At 41.1% G+C, this 25,481-nt stretch overlaps 3 protein-coding genes and 1 long non-coding RNA gene across 9 annotated transcripts in view; 2 read left to right on the top strand and 2 right to left on the bottom strand.

Annotated features, from left to right (window-relative positions):
• Window positions 1-66: 66 nt before the first annotated feature.
• Window positions 67-5,500, top strand: ppp1r3g (protein phosphatase 1 regulatory subunit 3G). Its single transcript, XM_062020812.1, has one exon. The coding sequence runs from the start codon at window positions 125-127 to the stop codon at window positions 854-856; it is 732 nt and encodes a 243-aa protein (XP_061876796.1). The 5' UTR covers window positions 67-124; the 3' UTR covers window positions 857-5,500.
• On the bottom strand, window positions 4,476-20,545 carry LOC133629799 (LYR motif-containing protein 4B). The gene is made up of 3 exons (XM_062020813.1): window positions 20,388-20,545; window positions 11,103-11,223; window positions 4,476-4,692 (listed from the first exon to the last, which is right to left on the bottom strand). The coding sequence occupies exons 1-3, from the start codon at window positions 20,474-20,476 to the stop codon at window positions 4,645-4,647; spliced, it is 258 nt and encodes an 85-aa protein (XP_061876797.1). The 5' UTR covers window positions 20,477-20,545; the 3' UTR covers window positions 4,476-4,644.
• Window positions 20,546-20,584: 39 nt separating this feature from the next.
• fars2 (phenylalanyl-tRNA synthetase 2, mitochondrial) overlaps window positions 20,585-25,481 on the top strand; it is a 39,808-nt gene continuing 34,911 nt past the window's right edge. For 3 of the 6 annotated variants that reach the window (XM_062020806.1, XM_062020811.1, XM_062020809.1), the window contains exons 1-2: window positions 20,755-20,922; window positions 24,506-24,633. The gene's annotated coding sequence lies outside the window, so the exon portion shown is untranslated. The other 3 variants (XM_062020808.1, XM_062020810.1, XM_062020807.1) reach the window with 2 other exon arrangements.
• Window positions 24,505-25,481, bottom strand: part of LOC133629800 (uncharacterized) — a 44,678-nt gene continuing 43,701 nt past the window's right edge. Inside the window, exon 6 of the long non-coding RNA XR_009821120.1 lies at window positions 24,505-25,295. This is a non-coding gene — a long non-coding RNA (uncharacterized LOC133629800). The remainder of the gene's footprint in view (window positions 25,296-25,481) is intronic.

Here is a 25,481-nt window from a genome sequence, read left to right as displayed (position 1 = left end):
GGGGGTGTAGTGACGTTGCAGTGGGTGGGGGGGTGTCCCCTCCTCTATACAACCTTCCCGCGCGGGGGCCTCACACGGACTCTGACCGGCGTGCAGCACACTTAGGGCTGGCCTGGCTGCCGTCATGTCCTGCTCGGCACCGCAGGCCGGGGATGAGGCGCCGTGGGCGGACTGCGACGGGGACGACGCGCTGGCCGACGAAGATGACACCTGCCAGCTGGAGAAGCGCATGTCGGATCGCAGGAGGGCCCAGTCTCTACCGGCGTGCCCGGCGGCGCTGCTGGCCGCCGTGGCCAGGAGTAACGGGCCGAAGCGGGTGAAGTTCGCAGACTCCATGGGCTTGAGTCTGGCCAGCGTCAAACACTTCAGCTCGCTGGAGGAGCCGCACGTGCCCAGCAAGGTCTTTTCCCGTCACGCCAGCTTCCCTCCCCAAGGAGACCTGCTGGGGGTGCTGGACCACCACTTTGACCTGCCGGAGCCTCATGACCCGGACGGCCGCGTCAGGCGTCTGCGCGTGTGCTTGGAGCAGCTCTCCGTCACGCAGTTCGACGTGCGCGGCCACGTACGCGTGCTGAGCGGCGGCGCCCACACAGAGGTCGGGGTCCGCTACACCTTCAACGACTGGCTCTCGCACGTGGACGCGCAGGCTCTGCTGGAGGAAGCGGAGCTTCCTGGCGGCACGGGCGCACGCTACGGCTTCACCATGTACACGCCGCCCTTCATGGAGCCCGGCTCGGCGGTCCACTTCGCCGTGTACCTGCGGGGCGACGAGGGAGAGTTCTGGGACAACAACGACGGCCGGAACTTCACGCTGCGGTACCGAGGTTTGCACGAGCACTTTGTCTGCGCCCCCTGAGCTACACTTGGCGCCGTGATGTCACCGCGTCGGAGGTGATGCGACCAGCTGAAATAAAAGTCATCTGTGGATGTGAGCCACGCGGTTCTGTTCTGGTCTGTGAGAACGAGCATGCAGCAGGATGAATTGCAATGGTTAAACATTTCTTAAAGCAGGTCTGCATCACACAAAGTCCTGCAAAAGAGGTCCATCGTGACCAAAGTGACCTTTCGTGTTTGGTCAGTCAATACTAGCGACTGATGTGCATTCCAGAGCATTAGAGGTTAGGAAATGTCCGACTTGGACTCATTTCTTAGGTTCACATCATAAATGGTGAAAGTAAACAAAAACACGGCTGACCTCAATAAGCGTGTTGTTTCGCATGGTGCCAAAAAGTCGCATTGGCACCTTGTCCAATGTTGCCAAATTGCCTTCTTTCAGTTTATTAAAGGGGAAGTGCACTTTTTTGTAATGTTGTCTATCATTCACAACCCCTACATAAGACAAGAACACATAGGCTGCATAAAGAGAGTAAAACCTAAGTCATAAATAAACTAGGGATGTCCGATAATATCGGACGGTCGATATTATCCGCCGATAAATGCTTTAAAATTTAATATCGGAAATTATTGGTATCGGTTTCAAAAAGTAAAATTTATGACTTTACAAAACGCCGCTGTGTACACGGATGTAGGGAGAAGTACAGAGCGCCAATAAACCTTAAAAGGCACTTCCTTTGCGTGCCGGCCCAATCACATAATATCTACAGCTTTTTACACACACAAGTGAATGCAAGCCATACTTGTTCAACAGCCATACAGGTCACACTGAGGGTGACCGTATAAACAACTTTAACACTGTTACAAATATGCGCCACACTGTGAACCCACACCAAAGAAGAATGACAAACACATTTCGGGAGAACATCCGCACCGTAACACAACATAAACTCAACAGAACAAATACCCAGAACCTCTTGCAGCACTAACTCTTCCGGGACGTCCCCTCCCACCAACCCCGCCAACCTAAAAAAAATAATGCACTTTGTGACTTCAATAATAAAGTGCCATGTTGGCATTTTTTACCATAACTTGAGTTGATTTATTTTGGAAAACCTTGTTACATTGTTTAATGCATCCAGCGGGGCATCACAACAAAATTAGGCATAATAATGTGTTAATTCCACGACTGTATATATCGGTATCGGTTGATATCGGAATCGGTAATTAAGAGTTGGATAATATCGGAAATGGGCAAAAAAAGCCATTATCGGACATCTCTACTCTTTATGCATTCTAAGTCATAAATAAACGCTAGCAAAAGTCAGCTATGGGATTCATGACGTCATTGCATCTAAAGCCCTTTAAAAAAAACATCCAAAAACCACCAACAATACTCAGTTTACATCTCGTGACCTGAATGGTTACCAAGTATTAGCAATATTGTTATTATAAGTGCTAATGTTAAAGGGACTACTTTTAGTGGCGCAGTGACCACAGATCGCTAACTAGCTTATGCTGCGATATTGACATATTGAGTTGCTGCTTCGTTTTAATTGGTAAACCTTAATTCTAGATTATAAATCATGACCATCACCTGGATAGTGGAAGGTTGGGGCCATAAACCGAGAAGTTAGTCAACTTTGACGTCCAAAAGACACACGTTTACTTTTTTTTCCAGCTGCAGGAAGATTATGATTAATTCCTCATCCAAACGAGAAGATACAAACGTTCCATCAGTCAGCATCCCAGTGAGAGCAGACATTGTACAGTAAGTGATTGTTTTATTATGTTCGTAGTTTGTATTTCTTGTTTAGTCCTTAGAAGTGATTACCAAAGCTGGATCTGTTTAGCACACAGCTTCTTAAAACGTGTAGATCTTCCTCCTTTTATTCAGGTTAAAAATGAAAAGGTTCTGCGCTCATAATTTAGGCTTAGACAAACTTTAATGATCCACAAGGGAAATTGTTCCACACAGTAGCTCAGTTACAATGATGGAACGTGTAAGGATGGAAAGGACAATGCAGGTAAAAATAGACTAAATATAGCGATATAAAATATAACATATATACATAATATATACCGTATTTTTCGGAGTATAAGTCGCACCTGCCGAAAATGCATAATAAAGAAGGAAAAAAAACTATATAAGTCGCACTGGAGTATAAGTCGCATTTTTGGGGGAAATTTTTTTGATAAAACCCAACACCAAGAATAGACATTTGAAAGGCAATTTAAAATAAATAAAAAATAGTGAACAACAGACTGAATAAGTGTACGTTATATGAGGCATAAATAACCAACTGAGAAGGTGCCTGGTATGTTAACGTAACATATTATGGTAAGAGTCATTCAAATAACTATAACATATAGAACATGCTATACGTTTACCAAACAATCTGTCACTCCTAATCGCTAAATCCCATGAAATCTTGTACGTCTAGTCTCTTACGTGAATGAGCTAAATAATATTATTTGATATTTTACGGTAATGTGTTAATAATTTCACACATAAGTCGCTCCCGAGTATAAGTCGCACCTATGAAAAACTATGAAAAAATCTGCGACTTATAGTCCGAAAAATACGGTACATAATATATGTACAGTATATTATATATACTGATATATTATATTAGGTCTATATCATATATACAATATATAACAATTACCATGTACAATATTACAGTATATGTGACAGCAGCAGCATAAAATAGAGAGTAAATCCAGCAGAAAATAGACATTAAAAACAAAGAAGTAGAAAACATAGGTGTCAGGTAATAGACAGATATCATCTATTGCTGTATGGCGAGTGATTATACAGCTGGATGGAGTGCGGAATGAAGGAGTTCTTGAGTCGAACACTGTGGGAACGAAGCTGAAGGAGCCTGTTGGAGTATGAACTATAATTTGTCCCAAAGTAGACTTTGTTGTCTCTCATGAAGTACTTCATGAGTAGTAGTAGTGTTGTCGAAGGGAAAAGCAATTGTTGTGATGCATCTGTGAAATTATTACGCCGCCGTGTGCTTAAAATGACTAAAATATGTAACATTACATTACAGATATACTTACATTGTGTAATAAAACAGATTTTTGGACGTTTTATAGAGCGCTTTATAGGACCTTCGTTGTTAGTTGACTTTTGCAAGCGATTATTTATGAGTTAGAATGCATAAGAAAAGAAAAACGTGTTCTTGTCTGACATAAGGATTGTGAATGACAAGCACAATTCCCTTGAAAGTGACAACTGTGAAAGCAGAGTGCAAACAACGCTTAAAAAAACACTGCAAATGTTGCTGGCTCCCAACGGCACCAAACTAACACAAACTCTTGAAGGGTACTTGTAGTCCCGGATCAACACGGTCCTAACAGACAACGACGTGCACGAGGTGCTGACAAACATAAGTGTTTGTGTGCAAAGGGGACCGGCACGCTCGCCCCTAAGCTAACACACTGGTCTATTATTAGCAAAGATGCAGGCTGCACGGTCAATCACCTGCTTTACCTTCGCCCTGCTAAACCTTTACCTGACCGCCCCTCCCTTTCTTCACTGCGACAATGTTGCTGCAGAGGAAGAAGTTACATGACAGCAACATATTCATTTGTTGGTTCCCTGCCTGAATAAAGCCATAGGAACCTTCTGATCTTTTCACTTGTGTCACTGATTTTATTTGTTTAGACTTTAAATAATATACAACATTCACAATGGATCTTCTGAGCCCTCTCGAGTACACTCCCACAAGGCCCCTCCCACCTCAGAACCGGGAAGTGCTGATTGGCTGTGATGTCACGTCCCCATCCTCCACCTGCATGCTACTCCACCACCGTCTTCTGGCTCTGGTACATGCTGCCAATGGCCACCTGCAAGACAGCGGCAATGTTTCATTGGTCGGATGTTTGCCTTTTTGGCATTTCGTGTGACTTTATTACTTATTATTTACCCACTTTGTTTGTGTACGGTGTGTGTTTCCAGGCGGCATGTCACTGTGTCAATATTACCCAATGTGTTCAAATGCAAGGGCCAATTATGGTCATGTGTGACGCCGCTGTGCTGCACAAACTGCTGAGTCCAAACCAGATGTGTCCATGCCTTTTTTGCTGAGGGCCACACACTGAAAAATTAAAGCATGCAGGGGCGATGTTGATGTTTTTCATTTGCAAATCCAATTCAATAAATATATTTTTACTTTTAGGGCTCCCTTCAAGTTTGGTCCCAGGGACTTGGAAGTGTCCCAGTCATAATTATTATTTGTTTTAAATAAGCCATATATATACACAGTATATAATTTTTATTCAACGCTTAACTTCAGGTCTATCTGTAAACATAATTTTTTAAATGTTTATAATTTTTTATGTCGTTTTCGTCAAAACTCCCTTTTAATGGCAAAAACACAATATATGCAATATTTTTCCCAAAAAAAATTCAAAGTAGAATATTTGAATAATTGAAAAATAACACAATAGGTCATTCATTCATAACATTTATTCATTAATATTTGTTGAGCATTGACAGTTTTAAAAAAATCCAACAAAAATTCTTGGGGATCCAAAACTCATAAAAATATTAAAAATAAGTGAAAACATTTTTTTTTTACTTTTCAACTTCAGATTTTTTTATTTTTTTTTAAGTTTGTTTGTTTCATTCCCTTTGTGTCAAAGAAAACTTAGTTTTACATATGGTAAACACACACACAAAAAAAAAAAAATCCCCAAAAAGTGGAATTTTTGATGTGAAGTAATTGGAGCCTTGAATAAGTCAATAAATTATAACAATAATGATTTGAATCATTCATTTTTTATTTATTTATTTTTTATTAATTTTTTTAAATAGTATTTTCAGAATGTGCCGCGGGCCGTTAAAAATTAGCTGTGGGCCGCAAATTGCCCGAGGGCCATACTTTGGACACCACTGATGCTAATTTCAGGTTTAACATTAAGTGTGTTTAAGATGGACAAACATTCATTACAGCATTAGAACGATTTATTTATTTTTTAAATTGATTTTCTTTATATTTTGCGGTTTTATTACATAAACAATCCATGATCAATTAATATTTTCTTATAGTCAGAAGCTATTCCTCCAGAGGTTAATGGCGCCACGTCGCCACCAGAGGGCGACATGCACCAACAAGTCACTGATGGTGACTTCATCTGGCTTGTGCGTGGAGGGTGTGTGAGAGACGTCCTGATTGGCCAGCGTGTGCCGTAGGAGTGTGGCCCTCTGGACCAATCGGCAGGGAGGAGGCGTGGCCTTCATGTAAATTGCTGCGGCTGGACTGTCTCCATCAGTTCCTCTCCTTCAGCACATCTGACCTCTCACTTCCTGTCTGCCAACCCTGCTGCTCTAATAACTTTTGATGTTCTTGATGCACTTTAAACTTCATCCAAGAAGGAGATGTTGATTGTGAGGATGACGGGAGTCCGACGTTTGTGTCACAGAGTCTATATATTTACAATATTTATATGCAAAAGTACTAAAAGTATGGTTTCCGTTTGTGTTTGACGCATTTAGACGTCTTCTACTCAACTTGGACTTCCTGTGTTCCAAACGTGTTGGAACGCGCCTGCTCCCTCCTCGACGCTGCACTTTTAAGTGTTTGAACGTCCTGTGTGTGTTTTCTAAAGCCTCCTCATTCATTATTCACAGGCCTTCTAAAGGCCCGTTTAGAGTGCTCTGGTCCCTCTCCTCTTTTTCCAGAGGCACAATCTTTTCTCAAAGGCTGTTCTCCTCCGTCGAAAACAACATTATTGTTGCTGTGTTTCCCCTTCATTTATTTCAGAGTGGCGGCCCACCGGAAATGCATCTTGACCGCCATAATTATATTCAAATTATCGATGTTCAAATAGGTAGAGACTCTTATTTTGAAACCGTTTTACTTTGAAACTGACCCTTGCGCTTCCAATCTTTCTGACGTTACGATCTGTAGCACCCTATCGGTGTGTCTTCATCGACGTGACTTTTTTAACATTTTAAGAGATATATTTGAAGCATTATAGCTTCTCCAAATGTTGTGCTTAGTTTTATTGATGTTCTGATATCATTACAGTCAGTATGACAGCTGGGTTTCATTTAGTAAATAGCAGATGATTGCTAAACCAATTACCGTATTTTTCGGACTATAAGTCGCTCCGGAGTATAAGTTGCACCGGCCTAAAAATGCATAATAAAGAAGGAAAAGCTGATATTATCGGCCGATAAATGCTTTAAAATGTAATATCGGAAATTATCGGTATGGTTTTTTTATTATCGGTATCGTTTTTTAAATGTTTTTATTTTTTATTAAATCAACATAAAAAACACAAGATACACTTACAATTAGTGCGCCAACCCAAAAAACCTCCCTCCCCCATTTACACTCATTCACACAAAAGGGTTGTTTCTTTCTGTTATTAATATTCTGGTTCCTACATTATATATCAATATATATTAATACAGTCTGCAAGGGATACAGTCCGTAAGCACACATGATTGTGCGTGCTGCTGGTCCACTAATAGTACTAATTTTTAACAGTTAATTTTACTCATTTTCATTAATTACTAGTTTCTTTGTAACTGTTTTTATATTGTTTTACTTTCTTTTTTATTCAAGAAAATGTAATTAATTAATTTATCTTATTATTTTTTTAAAAAAGGACCTTATCTTCACCATACCTGGTTGTCCAAATTAGGCATAATAATGTGTTAATTCCACGACTGTGTATATCTGTATCGGTTGATATCGGTATCGGTAATTAAAGAGTGGGACAATATCGGAATATCCGATATTGGCAAAAAGCCATTATCGGACATCTCTAAAAAAAACATATATAAGTCGCACTGGAGTATAAGTCGCATTTTTGGGGGAAATGTATTTGATAAAACCCAACACCAAGAATAGACATTTGAAAGGCAATTTAAAATAAATAAATAAAGAATAGTGAACAACAGGCTGAATAAGTGTACGTTATATGAGGCATAAATAACCAACTGAGAACGTGCCTGGTATGTTAACGTAACATATTATGGTAAGAGTCATTCAAATAACTATAACATATAGAACATGCTATACGTTTACCAAACAATCTGTCACTTCTAATCGCTAAATCCCATGAAATCTTATACGTCTAGTCTCTTACGTGAATGAGCTAAATAATATTATTTGATATATTTTTTTTTTTACGGTAATGTGTTAATAATTTAACACATAAGTCGCTCCTGAGTATAAGTCGCACCTCCGGCCAAAATATGAAAAAAACTGCGACTTATAGTCCGAAAAATACGGTAGTCTTTGAGAGTGGAAAGCAAGGCTCTGTCTGACACGCTGGGTCCAAGGATGCAACATGAAGTCATTACTGCCATTTTGAGGGTGATTTATTTTAAATACAATACATTACATGCAGATGGATTTGCGGTCCTTTTGCGGTCAACAGAAGTAACGGCACCCTGGTTCACTCTCTCTCCATACAAGACAAAAAAATTGGTGCAGGTGTTATTCATTTAGCAATCATTCAGCCCCACACACACTCCGCCCACACACCCACACTATCCCAAGTGACAAGTGAGAAACAAATCCCTGCCTCTACATGCACTAACTCCCGTTCCACCGTCCTGCCCCCTCCCAAATATATTACACTATATACATCCATTCATACATTATATTACTTTCATTTATTTTCACATGAAAAAACACTCATTTTTAAAAGGTGTGGCGACTTTTATTTTATTTTTTAGTAGTAGCGACTTCGTCCCGGTCAACTTCATTTGTTTTGACTTTATCGCACTGCGCATGAAAGTGACGTAGAGCAGTGTTTTTCAACCACTGTGCCGTGGCACACTAGTGTGCTGTGAGATACAGTCTGGTGTGCCGTGGGAGATTATCTAATTTCACCTATTTGGGTTAAAAATATTTTTTGCAAACCAGTAATTATAATCCGCAAATAATGTGCCGTTGTTGAGTGTCTGTACTGTCTGGAGATCGGCAGAGTAACCATGTAATACTCTTCCATATCAGTAGGTGGCAGCAGGTAGCTAAATGCTTTGTAGATGTTGGAAACAGCGGGAGGCAGTGTGCAGGTAAAAAGGTATCTAATGCTTAAACCAAAAATAAACAAAAGGTGAGTGCCCCTAAGAAAAGGCATTGAAGCTTAGGGAAGGCTATGCAGAATGAAACTAAAACTGAACTGGCTACAAAGTAAACAAAAACAGAATGCTGGACGACAGCAAAGACTTGCTGTGGAGCAGAGGACGGCGTCCACAAAGTACATCCGAACATGACATGACAATCAACAATGTCCCCACAAAGAAGGATAAAAACCACTGAAATATTATTGATTGCTAAAACAAAGCAGGTGTGGGGAATAGCGGTCAAGGAAGACATGAAACTGCTACAGGAAAATACCAAATAAAGAGAAAAAACCACCAAAATAGGAGCGCAAGACAAGAACTAAAACACTACACCGACGCAGGAAAACAGCAAAAAAACGGCGTGATGTGACAGGTGGTGACAGTACACCTACTTTGAGACAAGAGCTATACTGATGCATGCTTGGTTATGGTTTAAAGTCATATCCAACAATTGCGACAACAACTTTTTACTATCAATATCGGCTGCTGACTTTCATTTTTGAATGAGTTCTGTTGGTGGTGTGCCTCTGATTTTTTCAATGAAAAAAATGTGCCTTGGCTCAAAAAAGGTAGAAAAACACTGACGTAGAGGACACATTGGGGGCCACATGTCAACAGTCAGCTGGAGAAAATCAGTTTGAAAAAAAATCCAATTTGGCCTGCAGAGTAAACATAGTCATAAACACTTTCAAATGAAACTCGTCCGAGTTGAGGGAGGGAGGGAATTTCCCTTATTTTGCGTCAGTTATGTGTTCACGGGTAAATATGCAAATTAGACGACGTCATCTAACACAGCCCCCCCCCCCAAACCTCACCGTCAGATATATATATATATATATTAAATAAAGGTCTTCTCCCAACATGGCGGAGAAGAGATCCCGTATGAAAAATGAGATTCCACGGCAGGAAGCCACAACTCGTGTGAAAGCGATACCACCGCCGTCTGCCTGTGAGCGTCATCGATGTGCCTGTGTCTTGACATTTAACATCAACACACACCTCAATTATTTTTTTCTCTCCGCTGCAGTCTCATATTTTGCACCGTCTCATCAGACAGGCAGGGCCAACCAATCAGCTGCTGGTAATTGTAACTCATGAACAATGTAATTCATTAGGAGTGGACTGGCAGGTGCGTGTTCACTTAATTTTCTTGCGCACGGACAAAGATCAGACAGACACCTGGTCACCGGGAGAAAGGTCACCTGACATACACGGATCAACTTTCAAAGAGCAAGGGTAAAAAAAAAAAGAAGAACACAGGGGTTATAATCTTGGCTGTTACGGTGTTGTGTAGCAGCAGCAGCCTTGAGGGTGCACAGATTCCAGGAGATGCAGGCAGGAAGGCGGGTAGACGGGGGCTGCGGATTTCCACTGATTGAACGAGGGAGGACGAACACAGGCGGGAGAGCAGAGAGGGGGCGGGGCTTAGGGTGAGGCAAATGAGAGGGGGCAGGAGGAGGAGGTGACGCAGGCGTTCACGCAGGGTGTTGTCCTACTTTCGTCTGCGCGGCATTCCCAAAAGCGCAGAGTGCATCATCACTGAGGGGCGATCTCACGACCGCGCCGCACCAAAAGTGCACACGTGCGGCCGGAACAATAGATTGACTGTTGATGACAGACGCCGTGGAGCGCGCTACGCGGGTGCAGCCAGCAGGGGCGCCGTTGGCTGGGCCTCGCTTTGGCAATGCACCTGACAGGTAAAAACTCCCCTGGAGAGATTTACTGTCGCCTGACTGGCATTGTGTCGAAGTAACCCGGAATGACAGAATGGAAACCAAGGCTGAGTGACACCGGGGTGACATTAAGCAGCACTAATGGCCACACACACACACACGTACACACACGCTGCACTAGTGGCAGCAGGCAGACAACCTGTGAGTGAATCTATCCATCAAACCGCCTCTGCAATCCTCCTCTTCCTCCCTGCTCCCCCTCCCCCCCCCCCTTTAAAGACTTGCTGTTAAACACAGACGCGCTTCCTCTGCTCATTAAACACAACTTGCTGATTTAGATCTGCGGCTGCAATCCATCATCTTTACTCCCTTACCGAGTTACAACAATACACACACAAAAAGGCGGCGGCGACGACGACTAGAACCAACGACCTCATGAGGGGAACTCACGGGGCGCCGCGTGAGACGAGTGTACATCTGAGTGTGGCCATCACCTGTCTCTTTATCAGTGCCAGCGACTGCCAGCCGTCCAACATCAGCGTCTCCACTCTTTTGGGGTCGTCTACTTTCCTGTTGGCCCTGAAGGCATCGCGCACCCTCCGCAATGCATAGGTCCTGCAACACACAAACACACTTTATCGTCATGTGAGCTACAAAGTCACCATACAAGTCCCAAAATAGTGTCTTGGAAATGTGTTGTCCAAAATTAGCCTTGCTGCTTGACTTTATCTTTTAGTGAGCCCAGCTACTGACATGCCATTTTTGTGTGAATGTTATTACTCACTTGTTACATATACACGTAACAGATGCCATACATCAGGGGCAATGTTCCCTCTAATTTTTCATGCGTGTGAGCAAACGCAAAAACTCCCTGAGCATTCAGTGGAGCCCATGTGAGCAACATGAGATGATTTTCTAATATAAGTGTTTAGGCCCACTTACAAAGACAATAACAACAAATATTGTTTTTCATGAACTGTGTACTTGTATTGTTTGTCTGGGTGGAGGTCCTGCTTTGGAAATAATTTGTACCCCTTTCAGACATTGCATTTAGTTCCCATTAAAACATTCACATGTTGCACAATGAGATGTAAGCAGGGGATCATGTGTACATTCCTGCAACTTCCTGTTTGTAAAAAAAAATATTTTTATTAATATTTATTTAATATACTAACAGCATTTCATGATTAATATTTATAAATTAAGATTCCTAATAAATGACACTAGAATAAGCACACATTTGATTGTTAAATCATAGAGTAACGACCTGGAATGACACTTTATGTGTGGTGTTGGAGTTGTCCGACTTTTTGTGTGGCTGTAAACGCATCACTGGCTAAGTGCCATATGTGCATGTGTTGGCGCAAGTGAGAAAGAGCGAGCGGCTGCTGTTGATATAACAAAGTTGCTTTTGGTCTGGTTTGTACTGCAGAAAATGACCACTTTTGCTAGATATATATTTTTTTACTAATGTTTTGGTGATGTGCTTATGGCCGACAATAAAGACTTTTGCTCAGTAAAGTGATGGATGGAATTAATGTCCTAAAAGCGTCTCGACAGACGTTACAATATTTGAACAATGATGACGAAAACTGTTTTCTCTGTCGTGTCCGTGTGTCGAAAATTGTTATGCGCTTATTTTTTTATTTGATTTTGTGCGTGGCATAGATTTGCCGTGCGCAGAGGACGCTTGAGCAGTGCGCAATTGCACAGGCACGCACCTTAGAGGGAACGTTGATCAGGGGTTCTTAACCTTTTTGGGCTCGGGGTCCAACTCTTCCACTACAGGGGCGCCCGAGGCCCACTCAAATATTAACACTGAGTTCGTAAGCTTACTTCTGATTGTAATAACTTTTTTAATAACTATATATAACCTACTTGCAGTTTACTGTAACAGGATGAACCTAAAAAAATAACAACCAAAAAATAAATACTAGTTAAATATACGGTATAAAAAGAGAATAAATGAACATACAATTATGCAGTGCTAAAACATAAATTCTAACTGAATTCATAATAAATAATAATATATTTTCTTAAACTGTCCATCAAATTAAAGTGCAAATGAAAATTAAGTTTCAAAACTTTAGTCGTAATTGTTGCGCTTTTAAGAAACCTCTATGACTTTTAGCGATGTCCGATAATGGCTTTTTTGCCGATATCCGATATTGTCCAACTCTTAATTACCGATTCCGATATCAACCGATACTGATATATACAGTTGTGGAATTAACATATTATTATGCCTAATGTTGTTGTGATGCCCCGCTGGATGCATTAAACAATGTAACGAGGAAAACCAAAATAAATCAACTCAAGTTATGGAAAAAAATGCCAACATGGCACTGCCATATTTATTATTGAAGTCACAAAGTGCATTATTTTTTTTAACATGCCTCAAAACAGCAGCTTGGAATTTGGGACATGCTCTCCCTGAGAGAGCATGAGTAGGTTGAGGTGGGCGGGGTTGAGGTGGGGGGCGGGGGGTAGGGGGTAGCGGGGGGTGTATATTGTAGCCTCCCGGAAGAGTTAGTGCTGCAAGGGGTTCTGGGTATTTGTTCTGTTGTGTTCATTTGTGTTACGGTGCGGATGTTCTCCCGAAATGTGTTTGTCATTCTTGTTTAGTGTGAGTTCACAGTGTGGAGCATATTTGTAACAGTGTTTAAGTTGTTTATACGGCTACCCTCAGTGTGACCTGTATGGCTGTTGACCAAGTATGCGTGGCATTCACTTGTGTGTGTGAAAAGCCGTAGATATTATGTGATTGGGCCGGCACGCAAAGGCAGTGCCTTTAAGGTTTATTGGCGCTCTGTACTTCTCCCTACGTCCGCGTACCACTCCGTACAGCGGCGTTTTAAAAAGTAATACATTTTACTTTATGAAACCGATACCGATAATTTCCGATATTACATTTTAAAGCATTTATCGGCCGATAATATCGTCAGTCCGATATTATCGGACATCTCTATAAATAATAATATATTTTCTTAAACTGTCAATCAAATTAAAGTGCAAATAAAAATTAAGTTTCACAACTTTAGTCATAATTGGTGCGCTTTTAAGAAACCTCTATGACTTTAGCTCCAGACTTCAGTTTGTTAAATACTGTCATTACTGCCACGAGTGGTGGGAAAGTGTATTACAACAGGGTACCGCTGCAGCCTATATGTGCCATAGCTGAAAAACAGATTTTCTTTTTGGCGTCTCTCTAGGGGGCGCTCACGGCCCAACAATGGTTAAGAGACACTGCCATACATCACATACAACAAGGTAACATTAAGGAGTGGGACAGGAGGGCACAAACATTAGCCACACTAGCATACCTACGTTAGCTACATGCTAACATTACTTTTAATTTTAATAGCAACATTATGCCAGGTTGGCCTTGGTCTAGTGCTTTTCAATTATTTTCTGTTACGGCCCCTTACCCACCCGCCCAGAAGAAGAAAACATTTGCGCCCCCTCCCCACTCTCTGCCGTACCATTTGTCTTGAAAATTGTTGTAAGTACACCTCTGCATAACATTATATACTTATTAACATTAAAAGAAAATAAATATAGAGCAACTTACAACAGAAGAACAACTTTATGAACATTGTTTTTAGTCTGTAACATAAAATATTTAAAGTGCAAAATAAAACATTTTTTAATTCTTATTTAAACTCAACATGTTTTGACCGACTTAAACCATTTGTTACTGACAAAATTAAATTAAATAAACTCAGTAAATAATAATTATGGTTGCAAATTGATCAGTAACATTGACTAAGGAGTGCACTAAATAAAACACTTCAACCTACAAAACAAAGATGAATAAAACGATTTGCTGATTTTTTTCTTTTTATCAAAATAAGGAAGTCAGGCTTATTGGCTACAATGAGCAGGTTTTGTAGTGCACAGCTTTTCGGAGCAGGTTTTGCAGCATCATACTGATAAAGCATGGCTTTTTCCCCCAAGATAGCGCCGCTGTAATGGCTGCTGGTTGCAGGAGCTCTCTGCTCTTGTCTTTCCTCCTTTGTGTTGTTGATGTTCCCCGCTTGTTTTCACTGGTTTTCTGCTTTTTAGTTCGAGCGCCTTCATGACTGCGCAACAAGGGGTTTGCACTTTCGAAACGTCTGTGGCGCTTTTTTGGGAACTTTTAGATCTGCCTCCGGGGAGCCTTTTGGCCATGGCCATGTTTGCACCGGAGACCAGCGGCTGGCTCTCTTCACAGAGCTCTGGTTAAACGAGCATGTATTGGACACTTCGGTCTCCCTAGACGGAGTCTCGCTCATCAATGCGGACTGGACATTGACCGAGAGCTAGTGGGCAGCCTAGGACACAGTTGGCTCTCTTGGTTGCTTTGTTTGGTCTGTCCCATTCTCTGGCAGTGCAGCCCTGCACCCCAGCAGGTGATGGTGTGGAGCACAGCAGAGACCACAGCGGTGTATGTGGGTGTTTTTGTTTTGTTTGTCTAAGCATGGTGGAATCATATGTGCACAATATGTATTATTTATTGCTCATTTTCATTTTTTTCCCGTGTTTGACTTTTGTAGCTATGTGGAGAAATAGTGCCGCTAAAGTGGAAACTGGTCGCATCAGCTCTGTGCTCTTTTAATGTATTTTATGTACTTTGTGTTTTTACCTTATTTGTGTATCTGCACCGCAACCACATAATTTCCCCATTGTGGTATAAAGTCTATACTATTCTATCCTATCCTTCCCTGGGGTCACACAAGCTCCCCCTCTTTTTGAGAAGAAATAGCCTCATCGCAACAAAAAAACAAAACAATCAAACCTTCAAGTCCCATGCCGCTGCTTATTTTAAGATGTTTAGCGAAGCCTACTTGGCAGTGACGTGCGGTGAGGTTCATGGCTGGTGAGGCACTGACTTCATCACAGTCAGATTTACAAACATATGAACCCTAGAGTATCTTATTCACCATTTGATTGGCAGCAGTTAACGGATTATGTTTAAAAGCTCATACCAGCATTCTTCCCTGCTTGGCACTCAGCATCAAGGGTTGGAATTGGGGGTTAAATCACCAAAAAGTATTCCCGGGCGCGGCGCCGCCGCTGCCCACTGCTCCCCTCACCTCCCAGGGGGTGAACAAGGGGATGGGTCAAATGCAGAGGACAAATTTCACCACACCTAGTGTGTGTGACAATCATTGGTACTTTAACTTAACTTTAACTTTACACATACAAACTGTAGCACACAAAAAAGCATATTTAATTTTAAAAAATGTTATTATGGTCTTACCTTTACTTATAAATGAAGTCCATGCTGTTGTGCTGGATTAATGCACTCCCGTCGTAGAATGCATCCCCTGACGGGAGTGTTATATCAACTAAAGCCCACACTTAAACTTTCCACGTGCAAGATTTAATCTATTTAAAAAAGTTATTTAATAAGAAGCCAAAAAGTGCAAAAACAATAATGTTCGTGTTGGAGGAGTTGTGAATGAATGAAATATGAAATCCGTGCTGCAGTCTGCAGGTGTACCTAATGTTGTGGCCCTGCGGTCATTCACAACTCTTCCAACATGAACATTATTGTTTTTGCACTTTTTGGCTTCTTATTAAATAACTTTTTTAAATAGTGTAACAGAGGGTTTATAATTGTCGCCTATACTGTATGAAACTACAAAATAATAAACACGGAGGCTCCAGTTTACACGAGGACCACTTTATTTACCTTCTTTCAAAAACCTCCGCTCCACTCCAACGTGTCATCACTTCCGCTCTTAGCGCCTTCAAAATAAGAGCGCAAGGCATATACTGTATAACAGCGTGTAACAGGAATTAACATCACAAAGAGGAGAGCCCATAAAAATAGGTTACAATAGATTCAATCTTGCACTTGGAAAGTATAAGTGTGGGCTTTAGTTGATATAACATGCACCCCCGTTTTCTACGGCGAGGGTGCACCGGCACAAGGAGGCGGGGTTACTGATATCTGGGATCACTACCGCCCTCTACCACCAGGAGGCGGGATTACTGCGAGCCTCAGCCAGTGCGTCTTCGCAGCAGTTTTATGATCGCTCAGCACAAGAAATACGTTACACACATACAGTTGTTGACAAAATACACTGTACATTATATACCTCAGCTAACTAAACTATGGAAATGTATAATATAATTCATATAGCAATACGGTCTCACTGCACAGCAGGCCAGCAGTTAGCCGAGTCATTGCGCAATCCATGTTGAGGCTCAACGCAGTGACGTGCCTCAACTGGCTGCTGATCCCCGCACCGTCTCTTCTCAGTATTTGAACGGCAAATGTGAAAATTCAGCGATTTTGAATAAAAATAATCTAAAACTGGTGAAGTTAAATGGAAAATAACTTTATAGTATAATCACTGGATACATATAACAATTTAATTAATTTTTTTTCTTTTTACATTTTTTTCTTTCCATGATGGCAGGTGAGGCCCCGCCTCCCCTGCCTCTAGTGACTGCACGTCACTGATACTTGGGGCCGGTCAGACGCAGTATCATGTCGATGGGAGAAGTTTGTTTATTTTACTTTCATGATATCATGAAGACACAACTTCAAAAGCAAGCATTTGAGCGCCTCTTCCTTTAAAAGTGGAGTGAATAATCAAAGAGATGAAAGATTTTTCTCAAGTTTGCGGTCATAAACAGGCACTGGGGAATCATATTACTGTTAGAACGTCATTAAAAACTAGTTTTTTTACATTATAGCAGAGTTTTTAAAAAAAACTGGAGGACAAAAGCCTAAGGAGAAGCTGTACAACAACAACAAATCTGGATGGAATAAAGTCATAAATGGTATAGTGATTCTGATCCAAACTCAACTGGATGGACTTCACGGCCAAATTACTGCAAGTTGACAGCTGAGGGGCGCGGGTCGCAGGCGTAGGTCGCCCGAGTCTGAGCGACTGGGCTCTGTCAGCGCTAATTTGATTTGTAAGGCTTGTGGACAGAAAACACCACGCTGGAGATCAATAAACCGATAGTCGGCCAGGAGAGGGAGTGTACACAACGATGTGGTCCACCTCCTGTTAGGACAGGCCAGGACTCTAATGATGTTGTTTTGTGAATACATGTCAAGTTCTGGGGGGGAAACCAATTACTGGCCTGCATTGGTCCTCTTGATGGAGCAGGGCTGCATGTGGCACAGCTGGCTTCTCCTCTGCCACCTTGAGAAGTTTCACTTTCACTCTTTTTATTTGTGTGCGTGCGCGCTGCTCATTTAGGATTTAAGGCCGAGCCAGTAAAGCAGCGATGGATCGGATTTACGAGCCGTCGTTAAACACGAGCGGCGTACAAGGACATGATGGAGGGATGACGAGCAAATGCGTTTTATAAGACGGAGGGAAAGAAGACAGAGCGAGATGAGGAGGAGATAAAAAGAAAACTCTTTTTTTTACATTATTTGACATTGGGGGGGGGGGGAACCTTCCGGCCTGATTCTGATCCGACAAACATTTGCTGTTGTTTCCTCTTCCCTGTGACTCATAGGAGCTGCACTGAAGCACTTTCTCTTGCAGAGATTCATCAAAGTTTCATCTCTCTTCTGCTCTTATTTCCATCTCCTCTTCTCTCAGACTCAGCAAACATCTCCGCCGCGACTTGCAGGAGGTTCTGCCCGGCGCCGGCGTCAGCTGCCGTTTCAGAGCCTGCAGCGACGTCTTGACACATTCAGGTCACCTCTTGACAATCAACAAGTGCATTGGTGGTACTATCTTCTCCTGTTGAGTCTCTCTCTTTAACACTGAATGTGGTGCCTTTGTGAGTTTCTTATCTGGGCGAAAATGCTGAGGCAGGAACTGTACAGCTAGAGCAGTGGTTCTTAACCTGGGCTCGGTGAGTCGGCCTCAGGGGTTCGGCAGAGCCTCCGCCGCGGAGGTCAAGACACACCCGACTCATCGTGTAAACAAAAACTTCTCCCTGTCGGCGTTATATGGATACCCCCCAAACAATGATCCCTCTAATTTTCCATATGTGCAAACACAAAAACTCATTCAGTGGAGCACATCTGAGCGACGTCAAACGTGCACGCACACCTGTCCCAAACCTGACTAAATAACAAGTTCAATGTTTTATTATTGTAATCAAATGACAGCAGTCAATTCCATGAGATTATTTTCTAATATAAGTGTTTTGGCCCACTTACACTGACTATAACATATTGTTTTTCATGAGCTGTGTACTAGTATTATATGTCTGGGCGGGGGTCCTGTTTTGGAAATAATGTGTACCCCTTTCAGATATCGCATTTATTTCCCACTAAAACATTCACATGTTGCACAATGAGATGTAAACATGGAATCATGTGTCCATTCCTGTAACTTTCCGTTTGTAAAATATATCTTTATTCATCATCATCAGCCGTTGTCAGTCCACTGCTGGACGAAAGCCTCAGCATGTTTCTGCCATTGTGAACGATCTCTAGCTGCTCCCTGCCACTGCACTGTTCCCCAATATTTGTCTATTTCATCTCGCCATCTCACTCTTTGTCTTCCTCTATTTCAGCTCCCATCCATGGGTCTCCATGATGTCATTAGGGAAGTCCATCTATTATCTGTTCTACTGATATGTCCAGCCCAATTCCACTTACTTACATATCTTTATTAGTATTTCTTTAATATAATAAACTAGAGATGTTTAAAATGTATTATCGGAAATTACCGGTATCGTTTTTTTTGTTATCGGTATCGTTTTTATTTTTATGAAATCAACATAAAAAACACAAGATACACTTACAATTAGTGCACCAACCCAAAAAAACTCCCTCCCCCATTCACACAAAAGGGTTGTTTCTTTCTGTTATTAATATTCTGGTTCCTACATTATATATCAATATATATCAATACAGTCTGCAAGGGATACAGTCCATAAGCACACATGATTGTGCGTGATGCTGGTCCACTAATAGTACTAACCTTTAACCGTTAATTTGACTCATTTTCATTAATTACTAGTTTCTATGTAACTGTTTTACTTACTTTTTTATTCAAGAAAATGTTTTTAATTTCTTTATCTTATTTTATAACTTTTTTTAAAAAGGACCTTATCTTCACCATACCTGGTTGTCCAAATTAGGCATAATAATGTGTTAATTCCACGACTGTATATATCGGTATCGGTAATTAAGAGTTGGACAATATCGGAATATCGGACATCCCTAATAATAACATTATTTTATGATTACGGTTCGGGTTCGGTGAATGCGCATATGAAACTGGTGGGGTTCGGTACCTCCAACAAGGTTAAAAACCACTGAGCTAGAGGGATTACTAGGGATTAACAAACTAAAAGGAAGTGAAACTGAAAGTAAAACCAATGAAATTGAAGTAAGCCAATTAGCGACTCACTTATGGGTGAGTTAGACTATTATTCAATTCAATTAAAACTCCTGCATTTGTCCCCAGGGGTCAAATATATACACACTCTCATTATTGTACTAACACAAATCGCTCAATTATTATTATATTAACACAAACGTTTTAGCTGGAACATGATGGACAATTAATACAGTTTCCATAGAAACAACATTTGCACGACTGTGTAATTTAAAGAGAGACAATTAGGGCATTATACTATACACTAATTAATGTATTAAAAGGTGGTTTAGTAGACATAAAATATTGTTATGCATCAATATACCGAGAGAGAAAATGTTCCATAATTTAACATGTTAAATAACAATGTGGATTCAGTGACGTCAGAGACAAACACACCGGCTACATTAGCATGCATCACACAGCTCGCTGAACGGTTAAATCAACCGGTGAAAGGATTGTAACTTATTGACGCGCATCACTTGCCTGTAATTGTACGAGTTGAAGTTGCTGCTTTCTCTTAAGAGCATCCGATAGAGAGATAACACCTGCGGACTGGACGACGCCGCCATCATGTTGCTAACAGCACTCCTTGCTTCAGCTCGGCTCAAGACCCCGCTTACGAGTGAGCCCAAAGAGCGCCTGTTCACAATTGAGGGTTGTGTGATTTGTTATTTCCCGTCCGTGCGCTTTTTGTGCCACGTAATTTTAGATTTCCCTCTTATCGTGATCTGTTTTATATGGCTACAACCGTGGCAGCTCATGATAAATTGTACTTTGTATGACTAATTGGACAGGCACATTGAGGGCTACTAAAACACAGCCCAATGCCGTACAGTGGTTGAAGGTAAGCTAGCCATGCTAATTTGGTTCTCTAAACACAAACCGTTTTAGCACCAAATTGTGTGTTTTGCTCGCATGAAAACATGGACGATTGATGCGCGTTATATCAACACATTGCACTGCCTGCATTTTGTTCACCTCAACGTTTTATTTCCCCTCAGATCGTCCTTTGTTATTGGTAAGTTTCGAGGCAAAAGATCTTGCGAGAAACTGTATGAAGGACAGCAAATGACAATACAAATATTTTGAATAGAGGCAAACAGTCTACCTCAAAAGAGGATTATTATTGACTTTTAATTGTATTTGTTTTTTTGTTTTTTTAAATTTGATAAACCTTTATTTATAAACTGCAACATTCACTGCTCCCCTTACCTCCCAGGGGGTGATGGGTCAAATGCAGAGAATAATTTCGCCACACCTCGTGTGTGTGTGACAATCATTGGCACTTTAACTTTTTATATATATATATATATATATATATATATATATATATATATATATATATACATATGTATATATACATATACATATATATATATATATACATATATATACATATATATATATACATATATATATATATATATATATATATATATATACATATATATATATATATATATATATATATACATATATATATATACATATATATATATATACATATATATACATATATATATATATATATATATATATATATATATATATATATATATATATATATATATATATATATATATATACATATATATATATATATATATATATATATATATATATATATATATATATATATATATATATATATATATATATATATATATATATATAAAAAGTTAAAGTGCCAATGATTGTCACACACACACGAGGTGTGGCGAAATTATTCTCTGCATTTGACCCATCACCCCCTGGGAGGTAAGGGGAGCAGTGAGCAGCAGCGGTGGCCGTGCCCGGGAATCATTATATATATATATTAGGGGTGTGGGAAAAAATCGATTCGAATTCGAATCGCAATTCTCACGTTGTGCGATTCAGAATCGATTCTTATTTTTAAAAAATCGATTTAAAAAAAAAACTTTTATCATTATTATTATATTTTTTTTAGTATTTTTTTTAATTAATAAATCCAACAAAACAATACACCAATACCATAACAATGCAATCCAATTCCAAAACCAAACCCAACCCAGCAACTGCAATAAACAGAGCAATTGAGAGAAGACACAAACACGACACAGAACAAACCAAAAGTAGTGAAACAAAAATGAATATTATCAACAACAGTATCAATATTAGTTACAATTTCAACATAGCAGTGATTAAAAATCCCTCATTGACATTATCATTAGACATTTATAAAAACATTTTCATAAAGAAATACAATCATGGGGACGGCGTGGCGAAGTTGGTAGAGTGGCCGTGCCAGCAATCGGATGGTTGCTGGTTACTGGGGTTCAATCCCCACCTTCTACCATCCTAGTCACGTCCGTTGTGTCCTTGGGCAAGACACTTCACCCTTGCTCCTGATGGGTGCTGGTAGCGCCTTGCATGGCAGCTCCCTCCATCAGTGTGTGAATGTGTGTGTGAATGGGTGGATGTGGAAATACTGTCAAAGCGCTTTGAGTACCTTGAAGGTAGAAAAGCGCTATACAAGTATAACCCATTTATTTATTTATTTATGTGTGCTTACGGACTGTATCCCTGCAGACTGTATTGAGCTATATTGATATATAATGTATATATTGTGTTTTTTATGTTGATTTAATAAAAAAAATTTAAAAAAAAAAAAAAAAATTTAATTTCTTGTGCGGCCCGGTACTAATCGGTCTGCGGCCTGGTGGTGGGGACCACTGATATAACGTACGCTTATTCAGCCTGTTGTTCACTATTCTCTATTTATTTGAAATTGCCTTTCAAATGTCTATTCTTGGTGTTGGGTGTTATCAAATACATTTCCCCCAAAAATGCGACTTATACTCCAGTGCGACTTATATATGTTTTTTTCCTTCTTTATTATGCATTTACGGCCAGTGCGACTTATACTCCGGAGTGGCTTATACTCCGAAAAATACGGTATATATGTATATGTATATGTGTGGGTGGAGTGACATCTCCAGGTTGGGGAGGAGATCTTGCCCCAAGTGGAGGAGTTCAAGTACCTCGGAGTCTTGTTCACGAGTGAGGGAAGAGTGGATCATGAGATCGACAGGCGGATCGGGGCGGCGTCTTCAGTAATGCGGACGCTGTATCGATCCGTTGTGGTGAAGAAGGAGCTGAGCCGGAAGGCAAAGCTCTCAATTTACCGGTCGATCTACGTTCCCATCCTCACCTATGGTCATGAGCTTTGGGTTATGACCGAAAGGACAAGATCACGGGTACAGGCGGCCAAAATGAGTTTCCTCCGCCGGGTGGCGGGGCTCTCCCTTAGAGATAGGGTGAGAAGCTCTGTCATCCGGGAGGAACTCAGAGTAAAGCCGCTGCTCCTCCACATCAAGAGGAGCCAGATGAGGTGGTTCGGGCATCTGCTCAGGATGCCACCCGAACGCCTCCCTAGGGAGGTGTTTAGGGCACATCCGACCGGCAGGAGGCCACGGGGAAGACCCAGGACACGTTGGGAAGACTATGTCTCCCGGCTGGCTTGGGAATGCCTCGGGATCCCCCGGGAGGAGCTGGACAAAGTGGCTGGGGAGAGGGAAGTCTGGGCTTCCCTGCTTAGGCTGCTGCCCCCGCGACCCGACATCGGATAAGCGGAAGAAAATGGATGGATGGATATATATACTCTGTGTATTGTTGCGTAGACCAGCGTGCTTTATAAGTGTTGTACAAGTAATTAAGATCTTATTAGAAGATCTTGAAGGGGGAATTGATGGAACCAGATCTTTTCCATATATCCATATTTAAGTGTTACTTCTTTCCTTCCATAGTCATATTACAAAACAGCTAGTATTCTTCCTTCTTTCTAGTCTGCAAAGTAAGGTGTCGGCCTTCTAGCAGTGGAATGCAGAGAGTAGAGATAACTCGGTGTAGTCTAAACAAAGGAGGGTGGGAGCGAGGGACAAAGGGAAGTACACAGGAGTTCCGGGGTTAAAAATCCCTGGGAGGAAGAGCTGGTCAACGCAACAGTATATATATATATATATATAACAAAGTGTAAAGCCATAGGCTCACACAAGTTCAGTAAATAATTTAAATTTGGAACACAGCATCATCGTTTTCACAGCTTTTTGGTTGTTAGAGGTAGAGAGTGTTTTAACGTAGAGTTCTAATTCTAAAGGCACAAAAAACAGGTCGGGTATTGAGAAATTTACATTTATGAATATAAAACTTAGTCAATAGTATAATGAAGTTACAAAGGTAAAATTCCTTTTCAATTTATTTTTCATACAGTGTAAATCCAAATAGCACATCTTTAAAACAAAGCACAAATTTGTCATGAATATTGTCCAGGATGAAGCGACAGATGCCCTGCCATAGTGATCGAGTGCTTTCACAAGTCCAAAACAGGTGGTAAACAGTCTCTGGATGCATGTTACATAAGGTGCAGGTAACATCAAATTATTATTGACTTCCTATGGCTTGACAGCCTAGTAATGACGTCACTGGGTTTAACCACTTCTCTGTTGTTTCTTGGTGTAAAAATAGTGTTTTTCTATCAAATGTTTTGGCAATACTACTGGACAATTCAAAAGTTTTAATTTCTGCAATGAGAAGCAATACACTTACTTTACCTAATTTCATGTTGCCTTTCTGCTTGGTAGATCAAGGTTCTGCTCACTGGAATGCTCCAACCTGTGATCCTGACTGATTGAGCCAGAAGCAGTCAAGTGTTATGCACCTCCACTGCAGCTTGTCACTCGCACCAGTGGACTCTCAGTGACACCTTCAAGTGGGTAATCCCTTCAATGAGGTACAAAGGCAAAGGCGTGGGTTCCATTGATTATGGCCATCAATTCTACTTTCATGTTCCGGGTCCTCGCTTAAGGACTAAACATCGGCCGGAGACTAAATGTTGTTTGTGCTTTTGCATTGTGGATAACAACAACAAGAGTGTGCACAAGTTGTAGAAATGCGCATAAACCTCAAACTTGTCCAGTAGATAAGGTTGTATTTGTGTCTAATTCCTGTGAGAATCCTGCGTGTGACTGCAGTGTGCATCTGTGAGCAGATAATACTCTATTATCTCTTTCTCTTTAGGACTTCAATCAATCAATCAATCAATGTTTATTTATACAGCCCTAAATCACAAGTGTCTCAAAGGGCTGTACAAGCCACAACGACATCCTCGGTACAGAGCCCACATACGGGCAAGGAAAACTCACCCCAGTGGGATGTCAATGTGAATGACTATGAGAAACCTTGGAGAGGACCGCATATGTGGGTAACCCCCCCTCTAGGGGAGACCGAAAGCAATGGATGTCGAGTGGGTCTGACATAATATTGTGAAAGTCCAACACATCGGCGAAAGTCCAGTCCATAGTGGGGCCAGCAGGAACCATCCCGAGTGGAGACGGGTCAGCAGCGTAGAGATGTCCCCATCCGATGGACAGGCTAGCGGTCCACCCCGGGTTGGGAGCAGAGTAGAAAAGAAAAGAAAAGAAACGGCAGATCAACTGGTCTAAAAAGGGAGTCTATTTAAAGGCTAGAGTATACAAATGAGTTTTAAGATGAGACTTAAATGCTTCTACTGAGGTAGCATCTCTAACTTTTACCGGGAGGGCATTCCAGAGTACTGGA

Source organism: Entelurus aequoreus, linkage group LG15, assembly GCF_033978785.1.
Source record: "Entelurus aequoreus isolate RoL-2023_Sb linkage group LG15, RoL_Eaeq_v1.1, whole genome shotgun sequence".
Taxonomy (NCBI): domain Eukaryota; kingdom Metazoa; phylum Chordata; class Actinopteri; order Syngnathiformes; family Syngnathidae; genus Entelurus; species Entelurus aequoreus.
This window is presented reverse-complemented; position numbering and strand designations above follow the sequence as displayed.

What these genes read in the sequence shown, in the direction of transcription:
- ppp1r3g (XM_062020812.1), top strand. Translation starts at nt 125, where the DNA reads ATGTCCTGCTCGGCACCGCAGGCCGGGGATGAGGCGCCGTGGGCGGAC.
- LOC133629799 (XM_062020813.1), bottom strand. Translation starts at nt 20,476, where the DNA reads ATGATGGCGGCGTCGTCCAGTCCGCAGGTGTTATCTCTCTATCGGATG. An exon ending in TTCAACTCGTACAATTACAG is followed by an intron (nt 11,224 to 20,387) that starts GCAAGTGATGCG and finishes TGTGTGTTGCAG; the next exon opens with GACCTATGCATTGCGGAGGG. An exon ending in TGGCACTGATAAAGAGACAG is followed by an intron (nt 4,693 to 11,102) that starts GTGATGGCCACA and finishes GCTGTCTTGCAG; the next exon opens with GTGGCCATTGGCAGCATGTA.